General features: G+C 38.7%; 1 protein-coding gene across 5 annotated transcripts in view; it reads left to right on the top strand.

Moving 5' to 3' along the window:
* DPH6 (diphthamine biosynthesis 6) overlaps nucleotides 1-27637 on the top strand; it is a 362214-nt gene that overhangs the window by 287059 nt on the left and 47518 nt on the right. For all 5 annotated transcript variants that reach the window (XM_007069356.4, XM_037900521.2, XM_043548583.1 and 2 more), the window contains one exon: nucleotides 13263-13668. In XM_007069356.4, the coding sequence (XP_007069418.2) occupies nucleotides 13263-13668 (406 nt within the window). The remainder of the gene's footprint in view (nucleotides 1-13262; nucleotides 13669-27637) is intronic.

Here is a 27637-nt window from a genome sequence, read left to right on the forward strand (position 1 = left end):
GGGTTCTTTGTTACCTTCAGTCTAGGGACTTGTCCTAACAGAGTGTGTAGTTAGCATTAGTTTGTGCAATGAGCACTCTTCAACTGACAGATGAAAGTCCATGTTCTTGACTGATATCAGATATGTTTGCAGCTTTTGCTACCCTTAATCAAAAGATACTAATAATCAAACTGTAAGTCCTCACTCCTTCATTTCTGGTACAGTAGGTTTCATTTAGTGGTGATATGGGGACCAAAAAGCTCTCTCCTATAGGGTTCCTTAGGAATCTGTTTTATCACTGCTACTATACTATGGTTTAACAGGGTATAACAGAGGAACGGGAAAATAAAATTCAGAGCCCAAGATCCCTCAGTAAGAAACGTCTGTTTTCAGTATTAATGCTGCTGTCTGGGCATCCAGGAATAACCAAGGGTCCAAAAGGACAACCACTGTTGCAAAGTCCACAAACAGAAAGTGCATTTTTATTAACCAGTGATCTTGCATTTAGTAGCATGAACTGCATAGTAGCATCCCTTTTAGCCAACGTTGTGAGTGCTCCAAAGAAGACACTTTCAACAAGACCACTGAGTCTGATATCAGTGCTAAATACCTGGTCTACATCTCGAAAATGGTCTCTTCCTTATGAATCCTCTCATACTCTCCTCAACAAATAGCCAAGAACCCACATCTCAAGAGCTAGTCAACTCCCACAGTGGGCCTCACATCCCAAATCTATGGGTAGCACCCTTATAGCCAACACTCAGTAGCCACTGATGAGTTGTATCTGCTGTAGTGGAACAAACAAGTAGTATCCTCTAGGGCAGGAACCAAAGCCCATCTACTGTGTGTATGGATGACAAATTGCCCTTAAAAGAACCCCACAATGAAACAGGAGAATACAAACTAGAACTCTCTCCCATCAAACCCCAATCAAAACCCACCATCCAAAACAAATCACCCTTCATGTCCAGCCCTCATGGCTCTCTCATTTCTACTGGAGTGGCAAGTTGCTACATAACCCTATTACTCTGCGACTGAGGCTGTAGTCATGAGTCAGAACCTAAACTAGGAAACCAAGGGAAAAGCTCCCAGTAAAGTACCTTCTCCACAGGAAAATTCTCCCAGCCTAATTTATAGTACAATCCAAGGTATCCTATGTACTCCAGTACCCTATTAAAATCTCAGGTTCCTCTGTTCTGGACATAATATATAATTTCATCCCATTTCTTTCCCTTCAGTCTTATCATATGGGCTCCAAAATATAACTCCACATCTTCACCAATCTAATTATTCATAAATGTCAAAAACAAAAAAAATCTTTGTCCTTTTCTCTACTCCACTTTCAAGCTAGTATTCATAGTGACATGAATGTGAACTAACATTATTTTTATGCCACTTTAAACTTCGGCACATCAGACAGTGCTAACTGTTGACCCAGTAACATGTATGCCAACTCAGCAGTGAATAATTACTTTAACTTCCTCTCTGTTGTTGTTCTTCGCCATGAAGCAGAATAAATGCTTTCAGCTAGTGTGGTACATTCTTGTAACTCCCTGTCAATCTTCTAGTTGTAATTTTTCAAACAAAGCTGGAAACAAACTTGAATCCTGGTTTTTGTTTCGTCTGGGACATGTATTAATGATAAATATTGTGGAGGTGTTTTTGAGTAGGTCTTGCACCAGTAAAATTTTTTGTTGAAACATCCAGGGTAATTGTCTGTGAGTGACTACAAAAAGAATTTGTACATATAGATAAAATTAAAAAGAAATCTAAAGCCACATAGTTTAGAAAATGAAAGAAAATATTAAGTATTTACTGACAAAAATATTAATTGCCAACATTTCTCAATTCTTGATCTGTAGTTTATCAGCTTTTAAAATGTGTCCTTTACTGTTTCTGAGCACATTTTTGTATGTAGTTAGATGTCCATATACAATATAGCTACACATGTAGTGAGTGTGTATGTCTCTCTCTGTTTTGATATTGTGTGAACTCATGTATTTTAAAAAATATCTTAGTGTAACAAATGGTAAGAAGTATGTATGTGTCTATTAACAAATCCAGACTCTGTTGGATCAACATCTGAATGAGTTCCAGAGTCAAGGGCCCTGTATATATCCTGCTTCAACCTTTCCAGGTGCCCAAATATAATAACTGTTATCAGCTGGTCTCTACTGCTATGGCACTGTCTAGCACTGCCTTCTGGTCTCTCAGAAGCTAGGGTCCAAACAATGTAGGACTTTAATGACTAATTCCAACACGGTGAATTGCACCTGAAAATGAATAAGAAGCTAGTATAGTCCATTTGCTCGGTCTCCCTATAGCTGACCTTTCTGAGCAGTCATGGTCTGCTTTAGATGTCGCTCCCTATGTGCTATAAACAAAACAAAAACAGAGTAGTGGGATTAAGGGAGATTAAATTGTGACAACTTGCAGTGCAAATCCTTGAAAGCAAGGAAATGCCAATTTATGAGACTCTTCTTAACTGCACATCTACACAGCATGTTACCAATGGCAGTGACCTACTCCATGGGTAAAATACTGACCCCCACTGAAGTCTATGGAAGTCTTGCCATTGATTTCAGTACAGCCAAGATTTCACCCCATATCCCTACAATCAACTTCTTTCTGCCTCCAACAAATAAGTAAACACACACCATATTAACCTTCCTTACTGTATAACACAAAAACTTAATTACAACCTCAGCAACATTAGCGTTGACATGTTCACATGCTAAGTGAGTGGTATATAATGTATTCTGGAGGAAGTATGGAGTCGTAATTAAGGTTTTGTGTTTGAAAATAAACCCCACAGCTCAAGTGTGTTCAAGACTTCAGATGCGAAGCAGACTTGCAAAGACAACTTATAGCAACACCTGACATTTCCACTGTGACTCTTAAAGTAAGCCATTTTTAATGGCCACGGAAGAGATTTTGGCCATTAAATTTTCTCTTGTCCCTATTTGAATATACCTCCTCAACTGCTTTTCATCAGGTAGAACATTTCCACCTTTAACATCCTTCATTCAGTTAGTCTCTTTCCAAAAGTGCTTATTTTTGACACTCCACATGAAGAATAAAACCCTCAAGAGTGACAGTCTGTGATCATGTTTCATGTGGCAGACTTCATTTGCTTTCAGTTTATATTGCTATCAATTTATTACTTTGTTCCTTGAATAGGTATCTTTTTTCCACATTGTAACTGATATATTGAATGATGTATGTTTGAGAGGTATTTCAAGGAACCTTAACTTTAATCATTAACTGGTTTTATCTTGGCTCAAGAACCTTCAGTTTGGCAAGAGAAAAGTTAATATTTTTAAAGCAAAGAAAATAGCTTTTCAATATATAATTATTTTCTTATCAATTTCACATTTTCATGCCCTTCTGATCATCTGGCATATAGTGCTTGACTTTACATTTAGCTCTGCAGGAACTGCTTTAAACATTATTATTACAAAGAAAGAAATCAGAAATCAAAGTGAATTCTTAGTACAATACTGAGGTATAGGAAGGTGCAATTGCTGTAACAGCAGCCTGCATTATACTATGGAACTAACTCACAGCTTGATAGAAAGTCCCTGCTGGGGTGGAAATGTAGGGGAACTGGTAGAGTTTTGCTACATCTGCTCCCTGCTGCTAGTAAGCTTTAACCTGTTTCATTTTTATTATGCTTACTGTTTAGATATTTTGCTTCCAAAATTATTTCTGTAGCTATGAGAACACATAAAAGGAAGCGCGACATAGTGCTGTTTAAAAATTTAAAACTATCAGCAAGGGAGATTAAAGGCCATAATGAGTAAGATGGTTGCCTTCTCAGTATGGGTTTTTAGAGATCAGGCACAGAGGCTCTGGTGGAAAGACAGAATAAGCAGTGGGTAGGACATAAAGCCCACTCTACATTTTCAGTGCTTTGCAAAGGATGCATTCATTTGCATAGTATCAGTAACTATTATTTCTTCCTTTGTGTTGTTAAAATACAGATTCATTCATAGAGACACGGTACTAAATGAAAAGAAGCAATCACCTAAGATTTTGCTTCTCTTAGAACTCTAGCTCACTGCTATAAATTCATCAAAATTATTAAACTCCTATTTGTTACACCTTTTGATGAATCAGTTGACTTAGAAGTGGCTTATTCCTAATGTTACATGTTTTTGCTCTATGTGCAATTTATGGAACCCTAAAGAGTGAACTTCTTCAAATGTCACTAGTTTAAATAAACACTCTCAAGTATTGTGTACAGGAAATCTGGTATAATCAGTACTCTCAATTAAATTTATTTTAATCTTAAAGTGTAAGAAATTTCCTTGTATACTTTCCATTGTTATTCTGTGACTTTTTTCCCTAGGTTGATGTCCAGCAATGTAAAAATCTTGTCATGCTCTCAGGCTGATATACATATTGTCCTCTGACTCTAAAATGTGTTTTGAAAACAGATTGAAATGAGTAAAATTAAATGGCTAGTTGAAAAAACACAGGCTATAGGGTTATTGAGCCTTTGTCACTGGATAATGAGACAGAAAAAACACTATGGTCCTTAATTGATAAATTAAGCAAAAGGGAATTCCATCTGAAATTATGTGTGGTTTTGGGATTATCTACCAGGAGGAATTTTTTTTTTTTAAATGGAAAGAGGCAGGTGGTAACTTTTGGGGTTTTTTTCTTGTTTACTTTTTGTAATTTACTATAATAAAATATTTCTGTGAATTTAGTGTTCAAGAAAGCTGTCTGATTGACAGCCCTAAAAGTAGGAGCCTGGCATAACACAGGTATTATGATCTTTCCGTACAGTCTTTCCAAGGTTCTTCGAGTTTTCAGTTGCTTATTCGTTCTAGAGGTATGGGTTCAACACTAGCTATGTCAGAAGTGAGATGGGATTCTAGTCTGTATTGTGTTCTCAGTGGATATTTGTTCACGACACTCAACCTAAATATAGTTAGCACCCAGCCTCTTAAATTTCTCAAGTAAATTATATTTAAAAATCCAAAGATATAAAACAATGTAGAAGAGAACCAGAACTAGAAATCAAATGCTACACACTAATCTTGGTGTCCCTTATATTAAAAGTACACCAGAAAGATTTCTGTATAATTTATGCCTTAAATTTCAACATGAGCCCTACTGCACATCACAGAATCATCAAATAATTGAACACAAGTAATACTTATTGTATCAATAAGTTAATACAATCTCTGCTCATGGAAATCTTAACAGCTAGAATAGCTGACTGTGATGCATTAGCTCAGTTGTATGTAAAAACCTGTACCATACTTGGATATAACAGTTCAATGTCTGAGCGCTTTCAGTCGTCATGAGCATCTACATTTGCTTAACTTCTTAAAAAATCCTCTGAGAAAAAGTGTGTATAATACTCATTATTCAGATCAGAATTATCTGCAGGACTTCAGTCACTATGGTCCCAGTCCTGTGAAGACTTACACAGGTGCTTAACTTTATACACTATGAATAGTCCCATTGACTTTGGAACTCCTCACAGTGCATGTAGTTGAGCACATATGTAAGTCTCTGCAGGATGAGGCCTAAGGGGGTATCTTTAGTTAGTTCTCTTGTGAGTTGCTTTTGACATGCTTGATTGACTACAGAAGAAGTTTAGGTGGTCTGTCCTCATGACAAGCCCTGACTCTAACCAGTTGTATCCCTGACTCCCATATAACCCAGTTCCCTTACATTCCTTTTGTACATAATTGGAGTTGCACTCGTGTACACTCAAAAGTGTCTTATCGCCAAAAGTTAAATTGACCATCTTTCATCTGATAGCTAACTTCAAGGCACAACCATAGAGTTTTACACCATGATTATGCAAAGAGCCTCATCTGGAAGTACTGAAACCAATGCGAGACAGGCACCTAAATTCCTTTAAAAATCTTGCCCTAAGTTTCCAAGCCAGTTTTTGCACTTCTATGATCACTTCCCCTGTTTTTAAAAATGCATGCAAACGACCCACACAAACATCAGGGGAAACTGTCTATAAATTGTACAGGTAGTGAAACAAGCCATTCAGAATATGCTATCAAATGCACAGAGTAAACAAACAGAAAAAATAGAGGTCCTTTTTGTATAGTCTCTATCAATTACATTAACACTGAGTGTTACTTTTAATAACAGTAAATAAATATGGCCCCCATCCTCCAGTTGATCCTCCACAAGAGAGCTGCTGAACCCACACAGAGCCTCACTGAAGTCTAAGTACACACCTCTCTGTGCAACACATTGCAGAATTAGGGTGCAAAATTTCAGACAGAAACATGATTTTTAAATAGCAAAATCCTTTTTGCTTCCATAATAAATACTAAAGCTTTTAAAAATCCATTTTCATCTACCAGTCTTGGATACTGCCTTTAAATTGTGTTAATACTTTTTTTTTAAGTACACAACAAATAACCTGTGTAATTTCAGAAAGGAATTCAAAATACCAGGCTGTATTATTTCTTGTAGTTCACAACAGTAAGCTTTGAAAAGAAAAGATGCTTCACACTTAATTTTATCACTATGAAAGACTGGACCTGCCAGATTTACCCACTGAAATCAGCAGAGTTACACCAGAGATATATTTGGCTCATACGTGTTTGACAAACTAGAATGCTGAAAAGGAGGTTTACTTCTGTCTTTCTTTCCTCAGGAATTGACATTTTATTTCTCTGCAGTTTTCCTAGTGGAATCACCACTTATAAAAGTCATAAACCTATTGTTCTAGGAGACTGTAGCAAAGCTTAAACTGGATCTCTAGAGTCTGGTACAATCTGTTTTATGCAGACAGTGTAAAGGAAATTTTAAATGTATTATTTAAAGGCACATTAATCTTGCCACTGTAATGGTGTAATAATACATACCAGAGAAGGTTTGCATAAACTAAACTTCTAAAAGAAACAACAGTTTTTGTTCTCTAAGTCAGTTCTTTGTAGAACTAGCAGTTACCCATATATTTCTCTCTCTCAAATGTAGTCAGATCCCATATTCACTCATGAAATCACTAAACCTTAACCTCCACACATACAACAAAAGGAAATCTTTGTAATGTACTTAAAGGAAGAAACCCAAACAAGCAAATATATGTAATCAATGTAAATATGTAAAATATGTACCTTTTTTCAAATACATTTTTTCATTAGGTAAAATACTATATTGGATTGAAAACATGCTTGTCAGATCTGAATATTTTTTAACTCCCTCTTTCATTTGGAAGTGGTGGGCTTTTTCAGTTTTTTAATTAAAAAAACTTTAACAATTAGCAAGACTTATTTTAATTTAAACATTTTTGAGTGTCACATTCTTCTTAAGTTAATTTACATCACTTATAGTGCAGTGGTTTTGATTTAGGTATGTTCACTGCAATGACTGCCACTCTGTTTTGTAGTAATACAACACCCAATTAGGCATTCACTGGAATAAGTGATGGGATTCATGTAACTCTTGTACATGAAGAATGAAAACAGAATGAAATCAAACTAACCATCTCCCTCAGAGCCCCGTCAGCAGTCAAAAGGAAAGGATCTTGAACAGACTGTGGGGGATGTAACATGATGCCCAGAAGGCAGAAGGGGTGGGAGATGCAAGAGCACACATGGGGCAAGAGAGGCAACTGCCCAACCTACCTCAGATCTGCCACCTTCCCACTGGCTGGGGATGGGTGACAGAGCTAGCCAAGTTGCTCTTGCATGTACCCCGTGCCGTCCCCCCACACATACACATTTAAACTCTCCCAAGCTTTTCAAATGCATCTTTTCCCATGTAGCTTAACCACTCTCCCTCCCTTTAGTTGTAGCATGGGAGCTATGTTTTTAGATCTACCCAATGACCTGTTATAGGATCAGTAAGGAATTTTCCCCATTGAACCAAATTTTCCAAGGTCCAGTGTTTTTTTTCATCTTCTTCGCAGCATCATGGAGGCACAGCTGGGTGGAAAGCAATAGGACTCGTAAGTTTAATATTAGGAAAAGTAAAACTGATTAGCTTGTCACAGTTAGTGACAGGTGTCAAGTGCATATAAAGGCTAAAAAGGCCACGTACAGAGGTAAATGAGACCTGGAATTTCACTGGTAGCCCTTATGCCTATAGGAGAAGTCTTCACAGACGGAGGTCTTCCATTGGCAACCTCTGCCACGCCTTGGCGGGTATACATGGAGCTATTGGTTAGAGCCACTGGAACCTGTTAAATGCCTGGTACCCTCCCTCATCCCAGTGTTATATTAATAAATTTGCAGCCTGCCTCTTAAATCCATCTTGTGTTTCTGTAGTTCATATGCTTGCATGTCCTGATCAAATGAGGCATACAAACTTGAGGCATATAAGTCCTTTGACAGAAAGAAAACTCAGGAAAGCATTTGTGTATGAGCATATAGCAGTTCTGTTTTAAACCACCGTTTTATTGTTAATGTGGAAAGGTAGCCAGGTACAGGTTAATTATATGTTTAAAAATCTGGGAGAAACTGCAGTTGTGAACTTTCCTTCATTTGGCAAGAAGCGGTGAGAGATTTTTTTTATATTAATTGTTTTGATACAAAGGTCAGTTCAATAACCTCTTACCCTGACCATCTTTACAGACTCAGACCCCAGTTCAGCAAGCTCCGTAAACGTGAATAAATTTAAGCACAGTGAATATTCCCATTTATTTGATTTGCTTAAGTATCTTGGTGAATCAGGGCCCCCATACAATTACCTACTTGTTGTTTCCCAATCCAGTATAACCCACTCACATTTTAAAGATTAATATAACTAGATTGTAAGTAACTTTTAAAAATTGCCAATTTTACCTTAAATAATCCTGGCTCCTTATATACAGTATTCCTTGGCACTTCCTGATGCTATAAGAAATACCTTGTATGCTGCAGATGCTAAAGAAAGGGTATTCAGTTATTTAAGGCAGCTTAGAAGTAACAACTTTGGCTCACTTTTTCAAACAAATAGAACATTTCTGTTCTTCAAAAATGACAGTGCCTTTTTGAAATAAGTTGGGAGAGGTCACTGTTTAAAGAGCCAATAACAGACAATGGAATATAAGAAAGATCTTTAGTTCCCAGCAGCTCCATCGCTTGTGCTTTGTTAAGTTAAAGGTTGGGGTGCTGCAAAATGCAAGTTTATGAGTAGGGCCCAACCAAATTCACAAAGATGAAAAATTTGTCACAGACGATGAAATAAATCCTGAAGGGAAGTGCGAGGGGCAGGGCATTAAAGATCTTTCTTATATTCCATTGTCTGTTATTAGCTCTTTAAACAGTGACCTCTCCCAACTTAGTTTCAAAAAAGCACTGTCATTTTTGAAGAACAGAGATGTTTTATTTGTTTGAAAAAGTGAGCCTTAAATAACTGAATACCCTGAATACCCAGGTGCTAGTCCCTGGGCTGGGGAGAGATGGGACTTACTCTTCCCTGCACAGCTGCTCTCAGGGGGAGATCAGACCCACCTCTGGGTATCTCCCACTACTGCATGAATCTCTGGCTGGGCAGCAGCTCCAGAGCTTCCTGCAGCCAGAGAAGGCTTCCCGAGGTGAAGGTGGGTCCAATCTTCCCCGAGCTGCTGGGAGTGCCCCAGCCGCAGAGCTTCCTGTAGCCGGAGGAGGTACCCGGAGATGGGTCTGATCTCCTGCCAAGAGCAGCTGTGCAGGGTTAGGACAAGTCCTGTCCCTAGCCTGAATGGGACTAGCAGCTAGGAGCCCCCAGCTGGGATGCTCCCAACAGCATGGGGAAAATCAGACCCCCCTCTACCTCTGGGAACTCCCTGCAGCTCCCCAGCTCTGAAGGCAGCACAGAAGAGACTGTGGCAATCCTGTAACCCTCCTATAACAGCTTTGTAACCCCACCCCATCCCAAACCACTTTTTAGGTTAGGACCTTCACAGTTACAATACTATGAAATTTCAGATGTAAACATCTGAAAATGCGAAATTGACTAAATATCAAATCCTATGGCCATGAAATTGATCAGAATGGATTGTGAATTTGGTAGGGCCCTATTTATGAGACTGGGTGCACAGTGCATGTCTTTCACTCAGAATGATTATCATTTGTTGCGTTTGAAAATGTACTTTATCTTGGCCTTTCCTATATTTCCTTTCATATTCTAAATGGCAGCTGAAGGCAAGCAGAAATACTAAGTAATTGATTTAACAACCTAAGACAAGTACAAGAAAGTAGAAAAGTTTGTCTCAATGCTTGACTTGACCTGAGAGAGCTTCTTTAGACTTATTTTCTAAACAGTACCTCAGCACCTTGGGCCAACAAAGTGGCCTTTAAGCCTGAATGAGCATGACTTTTTTTTTTCCAGTGCAAAGCGCCAGTATTTCATCTTTTCAAACTGTTTTACAGCACTCAGAGCAGAATTATATTGACAAGGTTAGAATTCATCTCCTGGAGGAGAATACTGTGCTACTGTTAAGTGCTAATATAACATTTATGTGTTGGTACCTTAATAACAGCCCCAGCTTACCTAATGAAAGTACTGAAAGCAAACAGTACTCAGTGAGATTTTATTATGACTGAAGTGACTGCAATTTGAGACAAATTATCCCTATTTTTGGTCTCATATCAAAAACAGAGATGCTAAAGCAATTGCTATATGTTTGGTATGGAATTAGACTCCACTATCGTTAATCTAGAAGTAAGTGCATTTTTCATGTAAACAGCTCACGAGGGTCAAGCAGCAGAGACTTTTCTGTGGAAAAATGGTTGTCAATATCTTTGTGAGTGAATTTTGAAATAAAGTGCCTCTAACCTGTCATTATTCCTTCCTCTCGAAGTCGAGAGTGAGTGGATGAAAATTGAGCATGTGAATTGAAGGCAGGGTGAGTGTTATGGCCTTATCGACTTCAGGTAAAATGACTGTTTTAACTTGTTATTATTTTTCCATTCATAGGTCAGGCAATGTACAGAATTACCGGTATAGACTGCAGTATAAGCAAATTGGTATATAAAAAAGTTATCATAAACACAAAGGAGAAGAAAGTGTAAGCCACTAATATCAAGAGTACTTAATGTCTGATTTCTTAAAAGAAATGAAAAAATACTGTTGACCAGAAAGAAAATCTGAAACTTGTTTAAATAAAAATTCATATGCTCAGAAGACAGGTAAAAGTAATTTATTATTCCTTCAACATAGTATTCCTTCAGGAAGATATATATAATAAAATAAGATTTACTTTCATAAACAGATTCGTTTTCATTTAACAGGTTTCATGAGTGAAATGTGTTAGGAACACATGCATACATAAAATGGTACTACTCATTTGGGCCCCAATTCAGGAGAGCAGTTAGGCACATGTGTGGAGAACTGGGAAATATCTGTATTATTTTTTATAAATCTGTTGTATGTCTTTGTGTGCTTGTTTATAACAGGCTGCTTGCTGTGGAGTTAGGTCAAAAGGGGTTGTTAAAGAAACCAAGCAAGAAAACTAGAACAATGGGCTAGATAAGGAGCATCTCAACAAATTCTCCAACACAGCAGCTAGGTGCATAGCCCTGAAGAGGTGGCCCCTTGGCCCCACCCTGGTGACATAGATGTTTTGCCAAGGGTGAAAAGAGAGAAATCTTAGGGAACACGAAACTATTTCAGGACCCCGGACCTAGAAAAGGGAGCAAAGTTGAGTGAGTGGCCAGAGATTGCCCAGGGAATGTCATGAAAGCTGACAGGCTAGGAAGGGAATAACCAGAGAGAGCATGTTGTAAGCAGTACATCTGTTTCTCCCAGCCAGAGATAGGGGTTAGCAGGGCTGAGGAGCATTTACAAAAGCTGGCACAGAAAGATTTAGGTGTAAGAGCCATGTATATAGTAGATCGTTTGTTGTTTTTCTCCTTAGCTCTACATACTTTGTACCTTTGGGGAATGAATAAATAATGCTTTGTTTCGAAGATGCTACTTTTGAGTCACTTTAATCAACTCCCTCGTCACAGGTCCCTGGAATGGAAGGGTTTACAGGTGTCAAAAGCAGCTGGGCTTCTCATGTTAATGCAGTTGGGAAACAAGGGAACTGCTGTTGAGTGATTGGGCTGCATGGTTCAGAGTGAGGTGCAGGAAGCCAGGTTTGTCACTTCAGAGGTGTACTTCAGAGGGACTAAAAGGGGTCTGAGGCATATTCCACTCTGTAACTGTGACAATATATTTAACTTTAAGCACTTAATCCCATGCTTAACTTTAAGATTGTTGGAGGCTAAAGTATGCTATTCTGAGTTTCTGTTTGGGTTTTAATATCTTAGAGCCTTATGTTGCTATCCTGAGGGAGCGGTGCTGTGAGAAGAAAACAGATAGAAGTGCAGGGCAATACAAGCGGGGCAATCTCTGGATTACTAAGAATTCAGAACAGAATTCTCTGTAAAACCCTTAACTGTTAGATTTAAAAGGGTGCAGCTTCTCAAATTCCTCCCCTCATTCCCAGAGGAAACTTTAGTGAACATGCAGTGATCTGCAGCCCTCTGTGCCCTTCCCACAGTTGTTACCATGGTATAGTAAAATTTAGCTTGTAATTTTTGCGGGGCTTGTAGGGAAAGTAAGAAACTAAATATTATCCCACTTCTTGTTTGCCATTATTAAATGCAGCTCACAGGCACAGCAGTTGGCTTGCCAAGTAATGGGCTTTGGTGTAAGAATAACCTCAGACCTGCAGGGCCAGTGCAGGCTGAACTTCGTCACTAGGGAGAGGCTCTCACCCTTTAGAAAGCTATGTTCAAGACATGCTGCTTCTCAGAGCAGCCTATGTCACTGGTAACTGAATTTGTTTCATGGAACATAAGTATTGTGCTCATCTATTTCCATGGCCTCAGCAGCACCATTAACATTTCTTACATTCAAAGAATATTGGAATGGACAAATGTCACATTACATGATCTGTTTGCTGTTCTTTGATTCCTGTCTATTGTATAAGAATGAGCATAAAGTTTGTTAACGTCACTACTACTCCTTTGAATGACAAAGACTTAATAGGAGGCTAAGGTTGGGAAGATGAGCAGGTATTAGCTGTTAAACTCATAATTGCTTAAAATGACTTTCTCAGTAAGAAAAGATTGCAGAACAAACCAAAGCATCCTTGATAACAACACTGAAGTATTCATATAAACACAATGTGAATATACCATAGTATACATGCTGTATTTTTTAATATATTTTTTTAATAACGAAATATGAGTCATTCCTTTCACTTTAACATTTAACATGTTTACTATTTCTTTGTAGCTTTGCCAGTTTTATAAATTAAATTCTCATGGTGCAGGTTCTCTATTTCTCGGGTATTTCCATTCCTTGCTAATGTCCAGGATATTTTGTTTAATTTTTAGGCAGAAGATCCAGAGATGTACAGTGATCTAGCTGCAGTCTGTGGAATGCTAACTGTGGTCGTGGTTCCCCACCTACCCAGAGATGCACTCATTGAGTGGCATGTCATTGCAGTAGTGGATGATCCACCAGAAAGGAAAACTTCTGTGATGAAGACGTTGTCAGAGGGCTGCCAAATTGTATGTGAAGCTGTGGAGTCCAGTTCTGCATCTAGTGCATCTATCTCAATATGCCTAAACTTGATTTCACCATCTGTTTCGTCAGTCGATTTAGATAGGACTCTTCATGATATGGTTGCTGTGTTTAGACAAGCTGTCGAGAAACTTTCAGAAGATTGCACTGCAATTCCCTTGTGTTTCAGAACTTTCTACAGAAAGGATAGTTTTGACGCTGAAACACTACAAGCAGGTAAGACTATTGTTGGGAGGAAGGGGAATATTTGTTTACCTATATCTAAAGTTTAGCTGGAAAAGCACCTGTGAAGAGTAGGCATGATTAGGATATGAATGTTCCTTTTCTGATCACCAGCCATATTACCACTTAGCAAAAAAAAATTAGCCTGGCAAGAAATCTGGCAGCCCAAAGAGATGACAAAAACAAAAATGAGTCAGACTCTGGAAGAATGAATCTTCTGCCTCAAAGTCTTTGAACAGTTTACGTACCGAGCGTTTGTGTTGCTGATCATGTACAGCATAGCTGGTAATTTCCAGATGCTAGAAGGCAAAAATTATTTAGAGCAGAAACAAGATTAAAATATAAAAACAATGAAAAAATGTCAGTTCCTCAAAGGTAGAGAATAGTGGTGAGTGTATGGGTGTCTTTAAATGTGGACTAAGTGTTTTGTCAATCAGTGGCTTTAAAATAGACCCGTCTGAAGGGATGAATGACAGTTGAGCAAACAAATTTAGTATATTGTTTGAATCTTTAATGTTTGTTGCAGAATTAGAACTCTCTAGAATTTCGATCCCCTTGCAAAGTAAAGAGAGCTCAAACCAATAACAATATTATAATTATAATTTATCTCCTGTGTCATGATGTCTAGGGTCTGTGCTATATTCAGTTAGAGAAAACAATAAGGACATGCAACTGCACAGAAACCTCTTTCATTTGACAGGCCTACAAAATGTTTAAAGACCTAATCCTGCTCTTATTGAAATCAACAAGAGCTTAGCCGATGACTTCAACAGAAGTACAATAGAACCTCAAAGATATGAACACCAGAGTTACAGACTGACTGGTCACTCGGACACCATGTGAAACTGGAAGTAACCAGACAGCAGCAGAGACAAAAAAAAGCAAATACTGTACTGTGCCTATACTTAAAGGTAGGCACATCTGGGCTGCCTGTCCCCATCCCCACCCCCGTGCATGAGGCAGCCACTTACAGCAAGATGCTACGGCTGCCAGACCAAGACAGAGAGCCAGCAGAGCAGGAGTCTGCGCTGCTTTCACCTCTCCCTCGCCGCCCACCCCTGCCTCCATCGGGAGGGAGATGGGCTGCTTTTACCCCACACACCCCTGGCCTGGAGCAGACAGGATGTTCCCCCCACCCCAGGAACACACACACACACAGCTAAGAAGGGAGGGCAGGGGGGGATAAGCTTGCAAACTCGTGCTGGCAGTGAGTAGGAAGTTCTGCTCCTGCTTAGACCTGACCTGGAGCGTCAACTGCTGGATCTGGAGTCCGAACTGTGCTTTGTTGAGAGTTACTGACAACCTTCATTCCCAAGGTGTCTGTAACTCTGAGGTTCTACTGTAGGATCAGGCCCTTAGTCTATATTCATCTCTTGTGCACATGCACACACACACACAAAAAGATATTTGTAAAACCACAAATGATCCATATTAATTAGCTGACATAAAAGCTAGCCCTCAAAGATCCTACTTTTTTTTGTTTTTTACTTAACCTGCAGCAGTTTTTGAAGGAAATTCAACTTGACATTGTTTAATAGATTTAAAATGCAAGAATAGAAAGCGATAAAAAATGTGGCATAGAATAAGCATGCTTAATCCAAGAAGCAAGAAATGAACATATAGCCTGACAGAATGTTGTTGTTCTGCTATGCCTTGTTTGAGAGCTAAGAAGAAGCCTGATTAAAACATGTTCCTAGCATGTGATTTACATTATCCTTTCGGCTGCTTCCTCCCTGATGTTTCACAGGGCATATAATAATGACTTTGGAATAAAGTACATTTGCCTTATTTAAGTCTAGAATTGAGCAAAATGTATAAATAGATGGGATGGAGGGAAATTTGACTGTTTGGTATTTTATGTTATACTAATGGCATGGGTATAGAATGAGTCATCATGGTTTTTATTTATTCATTCGTCCTTGGTTCCTTTTAAATATCTGTAAGACCCTAATGACCGTTGTCATTATCATCATTGGTAAGAAATAAATTCTTGTGAAAACGTAGTAGGCATTATATTTATAGCCAGCACTAAATTAACAGTAAAGAATTTAAAAGGAAACTTCACCCGTGTTGCTTTAACACTTCTGTTCAAAAAGTTTATATGGAGAGAAGACGCACTGTACAATGTATCTGAAAATAAAGTTTCCAGTTAAAGTGACTACTGATGAGGCTACTCTTCCTGTTAGCTACCACTCTGACAGTGTACTGTAGACCCCAGATATGAGAATTTTTAAATCCGTTTCCTTTCTGCTGTAACGAAGGATCAAAATCAGAAAAAAACATCTTTAATACAGCATTAAGGCACAACAAGAGGCATGGTTAAGTGGGTGCATTGTGAGGAATAAGACCTCCAGTGGAGTTGCTTCAACCTCTCAAGGGATGCAGTATACTAATGGACCACTAAAACGCCCCTGGAGTCTCTTCATGCTATTATTATATAGCTCATGAAATATAAATTAATATAAATTTTATATATTCTGACTGTCAGTTTTGAACAATATTTACAGTTTTTTTACCTGTATAATTCTGCATATCGAAGGGGTGAAACATGTAGGAAGAAAGAGTATGAAACCCTTTTCTTTCTGACTGTTTTCAAACCTTTTTTATTGTTTTCCTAACCTTTTTATTAATAGACTCCAGAATATTTTTTAGATTCTATAATTCATTGACAATTTAAAGTATTAGTTTTTGAGATTGTGTTGTTAAATTAATTGTCAAATTAGTTAAAGTCGTGTTGTTGATAGACATACACTAATAAATAGGTTTTTACATAGAAGTTCTTAGCTTGACTGGTTATTAGGTTCTAGGAACTTTCCACTTATACTTTATTACGGTCATACTTTGCTTTGGTGTCACTAGAGTAACAGTAATGTGCTCTACAGGAAACACTTTTATTCTGTAGTCCAAAGAGGAGTTCAACTTTTGCCTTTTATGCTGCCACATTTGATGAAACTTAACTATAGGCTTTTTATAATTAGTAAAGCTAGATTTTGTTGCTGACTCTGTGTTGTTGACTTTTTAATTTAAATGCTAGTCCACCACTTCAGATTAAAACACATAAGAGATTCAACTAGTGCGTTGCTAACTTACTATAGAAACACATTGCCTTTTACCTTTTTTGACTAAAAAATAGAACCTTCTTCTTTAAGTAAATATGTGTCAGTGTGCATCCCATTGTAAGTGTTCATGAGCCTCAGTGCTCACAAGACTGGAAACTTTCGAGTAGTCGTGTCTGTTGGGTTCACACATTCACATTGTGCCTCTTCATGCCCCCATGTGAGGGTATAAAGGGCGCAGAGCAGCATGATGTTTCCTTGCAATTCGAAGACTGTGGCAGCGAGATGGAACCTGGTGAGTATCCAGCACATTAGTTCTTAGCTTTGGCTAGACCGTCTGATTTTCTCCAGAACTCCTTTGATTAGCTTTATGTTCAACCTCAATCATCCAGTTGACCCATTTTAACTGAGTATCAATGACTACACCCCCCTTGTTGATGCCCCCTCCTCCTTAATGCGGCAGACTTGAAACCTGCAGGTTTAGAGCCCTGTCCATCCTGCAATGGACTAATCCCCTTCAAAGGGGGATTAGTTTGGGGGAATCACACATACCTAGCAGATGCTCAGCATGCCTGTCATTTTCTTTTAGAATGCGTAAGTTGAGAGAGACAGGGCTGAAACTCCATCTTCTAGAACAATCTGTGAAGATCTCATCAGAGCCTGAGGAAACAATTCCAGGATCCTGTTAGTGGACAAGCCATCATCATCCAGCACCCCATCCAGTAAATACACTACATCTGAGACCAGTGCAGAAAAGATGGCGCTGAGAAAAGAACTGGCACCGTCACTGGCATCTACACCATCGGTGTCAAAACAGACATCTCTGACATCAAAGGGTGCACTGACAGATGTCACTTCAAGCATCAAGGCAGAGACTTCAGACAGAGCTCAGTAGCCTCCCATAAGGAGAGACAACACAAAGCCTTGCAGAGAAATCCACCAGCCCCACAAAGCATCAAGGGCTGTGGAGAAGAAACCACCGATGGTGCTCAAAACCCTGTTAGCACCAACCCTGGCTGTAGGACTGCTTCCCACAGCATTGAGACCAACCATGGAAGACAAGCTTAGGAGAGAATAGGAACATCACTTGTGCTAAAGTGACTGCCGGTACCGGTACAGGCTCTAGTATCGACAGCACCATTCACATTAGTGCTACCCCTAAAAGAGGTCTGCTGCTCTTCACCATCAGTGGGCTATAAGTTATCCCCATCGTCAAGCACAAAACTTCTCCTTTCAGAGAGGTTTGCCAGATTCCCCTACTGATATAAGCCACCACCAGCATGTAAAGACAGGCACTGAATTGGGCATTAAATTATTTGATGAGTTCACTTGGCAGCAGCATTGGCATGTCACACACCAGTACCATTGTGCTTGATCTTCTCACAGCCAACATTATCAAAATTCCCCAGAGTCTTCCTTCATACTTGCCTTCTGGTTCAGGATCCAGCTCCCTCATGGGAATTCAGTTTTGTCCTCCCTGGAGCCTCTCTTTGAATGACTGTCACCATGTCTATGCACCTCCTTACCATCACAAACTGTCCTTTCTAATCACCATCACTTCAGCTCTAAGAGTCAGTGAACTCCAGGCTCTCATGGCCGGAGCGCCTTACACAGCTTTTCGTATGAACAACATGGTGCCTGAGACTGCACCCCAGTTCAGCCCTAAGGAGTTTTCAGAGTTTCACCTAAATCAATCCATTACCTTGCCAGTCTTCTTCCTGAAGTTGCGTTTGATGCCAGGAAGGAAGAAACTGCACACCCTGGATGTATCCAAAGCTTTAGTGTGTTGCCTTAATGAGCTATTTCAGCTGTCTCCCTGACGCTTTGTGGCCATTTCTGGCCTGTCAAAGGGCCAAACCATCTTGTCCCAGAAAATGTCCAGGTGGACCATGGAGTGCATTTCCACTGTTATCAGCTGGCTGGCAAACCTCTCTCTTCAAACGTTAAGGCACACTGCACCAGAGCACAGGCTGCATCTGTCATCTGTTTCAGAAATATTCTGATCTCTGAGATTTGGAAGCAACATGGACTGAAACAGTTGTGAAACACTATGCCCTTGACAGGTGCTGGGGCAGACACCAAGTTTTGGAGAGCAGTTCTTCATTCCGTGTTTGACTGATTCAGCTGATGATCCTCACTCCCACAATCCTGAGAGTATATTACTTGCCATTTACCTACATTGGGATCCACATTGACACATGCTTGAAAAACAATGAACTGCCGTTCTTCAAGGTGTTGTATTCAGTGTGGATCCCATGACCCACCTGCCATCCCTGCTTTTCAGAGTCCTTATTTACCACAGGCTTCAAACTGAAAGGGAACTGAGAGAGAGTTGTGGTGGGTCCTCTTTTTATGACCTCATATGGGAGGTCATATTCTAACTAAATTCTAACATACTCTATTCTAACTAAACATTGCTGTGTTTCTAGATATTGATGGGCTTCCATTGATCGCTTTTGGGATAAGAGGGAACACTCCACAGGAGACAAATGTAATAACCATATTCTATTTTTCCATTCCTGAGGTTAATTCAGTAGCTGGCATCAGCAGACTTTTTGGTGAGCTCAGAAGCCCAATGCATTGTCCATTCTACAAGGAGATCAGTGTGGACATGAAGGGAAAGAAAGATGCTTTACTTAAGTAGAACTTGAAGACCTTGAGGCAAGGAAAGGAACACCACCAAAGATCTTCTCAAATGAGATGCTGATTAGAAGAGTGCTTTTTGGTGCAACGAATTTCAATGTTCATTTGAACCAGTCCACGCAAATTAGAGCAGCCTGTTTGCAGCTGACAAAGTAAGATGGGAACTGAGAATATGTGCACTCTGTGTTGTAACAGATTACTGGAAAGTATTACTGCCAGTGTTATTGATGTCAGAAGCAGCTAAAGGTTTGTGATGCAAATTTGAGAAAGATAGCATTCTGTCAGCCTAAGACCAAATGTAAAGTTTTATTAAACAAAGTCGACTGCTGATGGTGAACTTCTCAGAGGCAATCCCTCATAACATATGAGAGCATTATAGGCACCGTGCTGAGACCACAGGACGTGTTAGAAGTAGGAGGATTAGATTAAGCTGACATATATACTTAGTAAGATGCTGTTAAGCCTTTAAAAGTCTTTAACATAAATTTGACCATTTCTTTCTTATGCTCATTTACATAAACATTAATATAAACATGTCAGGATGATTTGCCATACCATCCAGTAGACTAGCTTATACCTCAGTATAGGAGTGATGAATGACCATAATTCACACCATTAGCATTTCACAAACCTTGTTCACGCACACTACGCAAAAATACTTTTGAATCTTTAATAGGGAGGGCCTAAGTTCTTGCATTTGCTAAAACATCATGTTATATGATGCTGATTTTTTAATAATATAGAAAAAACAGGGACACAGTAAGGCAAAAGAGAATAGAAATCAAAATGTAGTTTGGTAACAATATAATAATAAATATGTGCTCAATTTTAAAGTGTGATTCTACTCTGAAAATAACTCTTTGGAATAAAAGGATTTGTGGACTTCCGTGTTTATTAAACCTCAGTGATTCCCATATCAAACTTGCAGTATGCAAGAAAGATGTTTCTAACAGCCAATTCTGCTATTTCACCCTGGAATCTGAAAGCCCAGCTGTAGTCTTTGTGACTTGTGCATCATTTCCAGTGACAAAAATTCTGCAAGATGTATTCTGTCATCGGTTATACATGTGTACTGCCATTTTCTTCAATAAGGTTTGAGACCCATATCCCAGAACATAAATTGTACCTGCAGGTGGAACTTAGTTAACAGTTTTGTTGATGATTTTGGGTGAGTCATAATACAATACGGGACACTCTCCTATAACTGTTGGTCTTGCAGTGCTGACAGCAGTAAAGATTAATCCAACTTTTTTTTTTTATCTTAAGTAAGTTGGTCACTGAATACATGCAGGAGGAGATCTGTTAAGTAACAAGATGTCATTATTGCCTACTCACTTTTCAAAGTACTACACTTTAACCTGAGACTATATGTAATTTTGTCTACACTTTTCATAATGGTGTATGTGTGCCGCCATAACATATATCGTCCTTTGGGAATAGTACAGAAGGAATAAGGGGGCAAGGTTGATCACCAGAAATCCACTCTGGCAGCAGTTTGCTTTTTTTCTATTTGTATCTCATATGTATTTGACTGGGCATTGTGTGTTAGAAGAGAATTAAGAAAAACAACCATGTCGTTATTGGGATATTGAAGTCATAACAAGTACTGTGACCTGACAGCTAGTACTTTGGCAAGTCATCTATTCTGAAGCACTTTACAAGAGATCAAAATAATCCCAACCCCACTTTTTCGCCCAGGTTTTTGAAGACATACTCATGGAAAACTCAGTTTGGATACTGCCTACTGGAGCTAGCAAATAACGTGTTACGTTGCCATGTTCATTTCTAACCTGACATGATAATGATCTACAAGAAATAAATACAATGTATTGCTTCTAAACTGGTGGTTTTCCATCGGATTAGGTGCAGAGCATTGAGTTTATTCAGATGCTATAGCGTCTGAGCAAATTTTCCATATGACAGCTAAGAGGACACAATAAGTTTCCAATATTTGATGGATGACGCATTCTTTAGGGAATCATAGTGGATAAAACTAAGAGTAATGAGAGGAAGTTGAGCAAAGTTACAAGGAAAGATTTTCTTTAGGGCATGTCCAGACAGGGACGCTTTGTGAATTAAGCTAAAGCATCCTAAGACCACTTTACTTCTGAGTGAGTCATTGAGTGTTAAATAATGCATGTTAAATTTACATCTTCAGTTAATTCAGCTTAACTTTCCTGAGTATCCCCATTTAGACATGCCCTCTGAGAAGTAGTTTCTGGAAGGAACTGGGGGAATCTCCACCACTTATAGCCCCAGCCTACAAACACAAACATGCTTTACTTTTCTCAAAACATCTAGAAAGAGGAAACATAAATACATAAGTGCTTTACAAATATTAATGAATTAAACCTTACAGCATCCCTGTCAGGTAGAAAAATATTATTACTTTCATTACACAGATGGAGAAAGTGAGACACAGAATTTTTGACTTAACTAAGATCATGAAGGCTATGGGAGAGCCAGGATTAGAACTCACAGATTCAGTTGTACATGTATAATTCTCTCTGAATGGACATAACACCTACTGAAGTTAGTAAGATTTATTCATGCACAACTGATAGCATGATCAAAGCTCATCTCCTGATACCCTCCCATACCTCTGCCTCAGCCATAAGAATCATAAAAGTCAGAGTTGGAAAAGTCCTACAGGTATTTGATGTTCCAGTCCAGCTCCTAGCCAATGCAGAATTGTTTCCTATAGCATATTTTCTATTTATTAATGTCCAGGCTAGTTTTCACAGTCCTGAACAATAGGGCTCTTCACCTTCCCTTAGGAAACTATATCACAGTTTAATATATCTGACCGTTAGGACATTTTTTTCTGAAATTAAGATATTAAGCCTAATTTCTTATTTTATTAATTTCATCCCATTACTCTTAACTATAACTCTGCATGTCACCCAAATACTCTATATCTTTGCTGTTTACACGCTTCAGATAATGATAAACTGTTATCAAGCTATTCACCTCCACCCCAACACACACATGTTATATTAAAACTATACGTATTTGATTTGTTTCATCTTTCCTTGGCCACCATTTTTGGTGCTGTTCTCTGGACTCACTCCAGTATGTCAGTATCTTTTGGTAATGAGTTGTTCATTACTGTTGTGCATTTCTGAATGCAATATTTGCTATATTTTATATTAATGAAGTATAAGGGACAGTTTATAATGGCTACGAAACCAGTGTTAGAAATGTGGCTAGTTTGTAACTGATTAGCTTTGCCACCACCAGCAGATGATGCAGAAATGGGAAAATATGTGGTGGTGTGATTAAAGTATATAATTTGGTCAGACGAAAATATTGTAAATGTGTCGTAATGCAGTCTGAAATAGACTGTGAAAACTGAGCTTGGTTTTCTACCAAACCCTATTAATTTAGGTTAAATGGAAAATCTGCCAAACCTGAGGAAGAGGAAAATTCATTTTTAATTCCTTAAACTTCCTGTTAAGAAAACAAAGAATTTGCCAAGTACTAGTTGTGGCATCAGTTCTCTGCTGCTGTTCCAATAAATAAATAAATTAAATAGATAAATAAATAACTGGCTAAAGTAGTACCGGTACTTGGGGAAATAAATCATGTTATAATTTATATGTAATCAATTAGGAAACATTGACTTAATCCACTGTGGTGTTTTGAAATGATGTTTTTAAAAGGTGAAAGTAGCTAAATTTGGTCTTGGGCCACAGAAAGTGGCTTAGGAATCTTGTTATTACTGCCCAAAAAGTGTCCAATCAAGAAACTTCAGATATTAAATTAACTGGTTGTTAATGCTGGCAGTTGAAATTTTTTACACCTGTTTTTAAGGTCATACTCTTATTTCATCTACCAAAAGTCATTTTGTAACATATTTTTAGCAAAGCTTATCACATCGAGTTATGGGGGAAAGGATTGTTCAAATTCATTTTTGTTTGCTACCCTGAATTTTGTAAAATTCTTTTAAAATTAGTATTACCAGTTGGCTGAATTCTTGTATGAACATATTTTTGCCTATGAAGCAGTTGTTTAAATGTATTAGTTCTTTCTTTAGAGCATAGGCCCTCTGTTCTATCATACTGCAAGTTTTATGTTCCAACTGTGCAGCTGCCAGAAAGAGAGATCTCCAACTGCCTTATGCTGCTCAGGGCCAAAGCCAGACTTCAGAGCCAGAAGCTGTGGTGAGAACATCTAGTTGTGAAGAGTAGACCAGCATGTGTCACTTGAAGGTGATGATATTGCAAAGTCTCATACCACAAAAGTGTTGGCCTAAACTTTAGATGGAAATAAAATCTTTAATAGACTTGCCCAGTGATTAGTTTCAGACGACATGTTTTGTTCTTGATCCAGCATATTAACAAGTTATTGATTAAGACATTTTGAAACTACTGTGTAACTCTCCATGTTGTTTTTAACATCTCTGTTAATGAAATCAGAGATACGTGTATAATCTACTTCATTCCTCCATAGTATTTTCACAGCTGTGTGTCAGGTTTTGTAGTCTGTTTCCAAGCAATTCACAGAATTCACTTTTGTGAATAAAGTGCACTTTTTAGTTCCCCAGTTCATTTAGACTATTATCTTTATGTAATTGGATCCATGTCAGTAAGGCACCTGCAGATATACACAATTTTCATAGAAATATAGATTATAGCCATTGATTATAATGATGAATTTCTAGGTTTGCTACGGTAGGAGACTGGTTTTGGAACAGCTTTAGGATGTTTTCTCCTCAGGCAATTGAATGCTATATTTTTCTGTGGTGATCTTGGCAATGCTTGATGCTATTCGACCTTATATCTCAGCGGTAATGTGGACCCCTTAGAAGTAACTGGCTAGTGGGTGAAAAGCTTCAGTGAGGGTGCTCAAAATGATGGAATAAAAATCTTCTTCTGTATACAATAGATTGTAAGAAAATTAGTTTTATATTAGCCAGAAAAGAATCTGGGTAAGTCAGTGTCCTTTAGAAAAATAGTAACTTTGGTGCCTGAAAGTTACACAGATACATATATATATCAGTGCATGCATTAACTGCAGGTGGCTTTGTATCATGCCAAAATGAGGGCTGAGAAGCTTTCTTTCAGTGTGGTATTAACACAGCACCAGTATATAAACATCATAAAACAACGACTTCAGGCAGGAAAAATCAGCAAAATTGTGTGGCATATAGGTCTCCACTATAGGATAGTCTCCATCCATCTAGAAATCACAGTGCCTCTTGCCTAACGTGCTCAGTGCCCTTGTGAATTACTTACCGGGTGGGGCAAAACATTCATTAAATCCTTCCCTGAGACTAGTTCACCATGATCCTGCCATGGCTGAGCCTATGCATTTTTGAGCCTTTGCATATTGGAAAAAAAATTACTTTTTGCATACGTCCATAGTTCACGTGTCACTTGTACCAAATCCTTCTCTGTATTCTCTTTTATTGGTAAGGGCAGTCATCCCAGTGGTAGGAATAAGCTTCAGCATTGAGTACAAGTAATAAGCTGTCTTACTGACTCTCAGAATGCACATTGTTACACTGAGGCATGCTTATGAGGCAAAATAAATGGAAGAGTAAAAGTAAACTGTTGATGTTGCAAAATAGGCCAGAGCTCAGGATTACACTGCTAACTGGTACCAACACAAATAATAAATTTAATACTTTACAATAGGGACTGTTATAATGGGAGAGTGGATCACATGTATCTGGATAGGTGAGGAAGAATGAAAAAAATCTTCAGTGCACCTGCACCTCTCTAATGTGACAACATAAGCACATGATCTTAATGGGTCATCCAGTAATGTTGCCTGGCTACTGGTAGTCTGTCATCATTCTTAGGTCTGGGCAATCTCTATCTCAATAAATACTGGCTGAATCCTACATAACCTACTCTAATCACTCTTCGGTACTGCTGATTGATAGATTAGGGTGTTGTTTGGCACCTGTGGTGACTGACAGCCACAGAAATCAGTCAGGCCCCTTGACGTGGCTAACAGCAACGTACTGGTATACTGGGAAATTGATAGTGTTACCCACTTGGCTTCTGGGAGTGGACCCAAAGCAGCCACCACTGCAAATCTACTTTCCCTGTAGCTGAGAGTAGTAATCAGCTTACTTTATTGCTATTATGCAAGCATATCTATATTTCTACTATTTTGTTGTTTCTTATGAAAACATATGCTCATTTTCTTTAAAAGAGATTTGCATTTGAAATTTACATTTTGAAGTTCCTTTTTGTTGCTACCACTTTCTTAAGACTTTGGTAAAACACAGCTGGAAACAGGCCTGAAAGAAAGCACTTTGTATGTATTGTCTGAGTTTTGCAAGTACTGTAAAGCAGCTCTGATTCAAACGTTTTCCACTATGCAGTTATGTAAGGGTTTGGGTTTTGCTTTGTTTTTTTAGTTTTTGAAGCACCGTTGAAAGCCAAACTCTGAGTCTGACTCAGAAGAAGGTCTATGAAAATTATATTTACCATCCATATAAGTACTGCAATTTTGTTCTACCATCTCCAACACTTTTAACAAGTATTTGTTGTTCATTTGTTCGTTCATTCTTTCTGTCTTTCTTTCTTTCATTTATCTTCTATAATGCAACCATTATAACAACAAAAAGTGCAGAGGAAAAATGAAAGTTTTTGCCATCTGAAGTGTAACTTTTAAGCTGTGAAAATAGCTTTAAGTAACTACCAAGAGAGCTGAAAATAAAGTATTTTGCTATTGTCACAGTGCTTGAGAGTTGGCTTTACGTAACATGTATGGTAGGACTCTTACATTCCTAATTCTCTCTAAATTACTAGCGAATTCAGATTTAAAATAGTCTGTGGTGTGACAAAGTTCCTGCTCTACCTTGGTGGGTCTTGCGCTTATTGGCAGATTCACGGCAGCCCTCAGCTTGGCCGTTTTTCTGAACCCACAGTCCAGGTCGACAACTCCTGTGTCTGACCAGGAGTTGGGAGGATTGGGGGGAACCCGGGCGCGCCCTCTACTCCGGGTTCCAGCCCAGAGCCCTGTGGAATGCAGCTGTCTAGAGTGCCTCCTGGAACAGCTGTGCGGCAGCTACAACTCCCTGGGCTACTTCCCCATGGCCTCCTCCCAACACCTTCTTTATCCTCACCATAGGACCTTCCTCCTGGTGTCTGATAATGCTTGTACACCTCAGTCCTCCAATAGTACGCGTTCTCACTCTCAGCTCCTTGTGCCTCTTGCTCCCAGCTCCTCACACGCACACCACAAACTGAAGTGAGCTTTTTAAAACCCAGGTGTCCTGATTAGCGTGCCTTAATTGATTCTAGCAGCTTCTTGATTGGCTGCAGGTGTTCTAATCAGCCTGTCTTAATTGTCTCCAGAAGGTTCCTGATTGTTCTGGAACCCTCCCTGTTACCTTATCCAGGGAAAAGGGACCTACTTAGCCTGGGGCTAATATATCTGCCTTCTATTACTCTCCTGTAGCCATCTGGCCTGACCCTGTCACAGTGGTTATTGGGCATTATAGCAAAAGTTATTATAATTACAAAGTCAAGCAATGAACTCTTATTTTGTTAGTCCCCTTGGCGTTTTCTCTGCTTTTCTAGTCATGCCTCAAAGCTGCTGTCTGAAAATCCAATGAATAGACCTAATTTGCCAACCGCTGTAGCAAAAGAGGTGGTATCTTGATCCAATCATAATGTAGTCCTTTAAATTATCTTTTTAGTGCTTCTGTTTGCGGGATGGTCTAATAAATATATGCACTACTATATATTTAACTGTGAAACACGTGTATATACACAGAGTTAGTTCATATAATGTAAAACAATCACATTTAAGAAATGATATTTTTGTCTTCGATAACTTTTTAATTTTTTTCTCATAATAAATTAAATTTACCCTACTAAAATTATAACAATATGTAAATATATTTTAGAGAAATGTATATAATACAGCCAGTTAGAAAGATACCTGTATGTCTTATTTTTAAAAATAGGAGCTATGTGGATACTTAAACATTAGTTCTTCGAAGGAGCGGGGGTAAAAGAGTGGTTCCAGTGTATGTTCTTGTAGTTCTGTGTGTGCGCTTCATTTTATAAATGCATTTACAGCCTGCCATTCTTTTTTTAAGCTACTTATTGCTAGTTTACATTTATTCACGACTCAATATAGGAAAAAGAAGAATGATCCCTCTGAGGAATTGCCTTCTAAGGATACTCCCTTAGAAATCTCCCCTTCCCACTCCTTATGTGTTGCTCAGAAATGAGGCTAAGGAGGCAAAAGACTTGCTTGGCTTAATGGCTCACCTGGTAAAGCAATGGGAGAAAAGT

Source organism: Chelonia mydas, chromosome 6 (genome assembly GCF_015237465.2).
Source record: "Chelonia mydas isolate rCheMyd1 chromosome 6, rCheMyd1.pri.v2, whole genome shotgun sequence".
In the NCBI taxonomy this organism is placed as follows: domain Eukaryota; kingdom Metazoa; phylum Chordata; order Testudines; family Cheloniidae; genus Chelonia; species Chelonia mydas.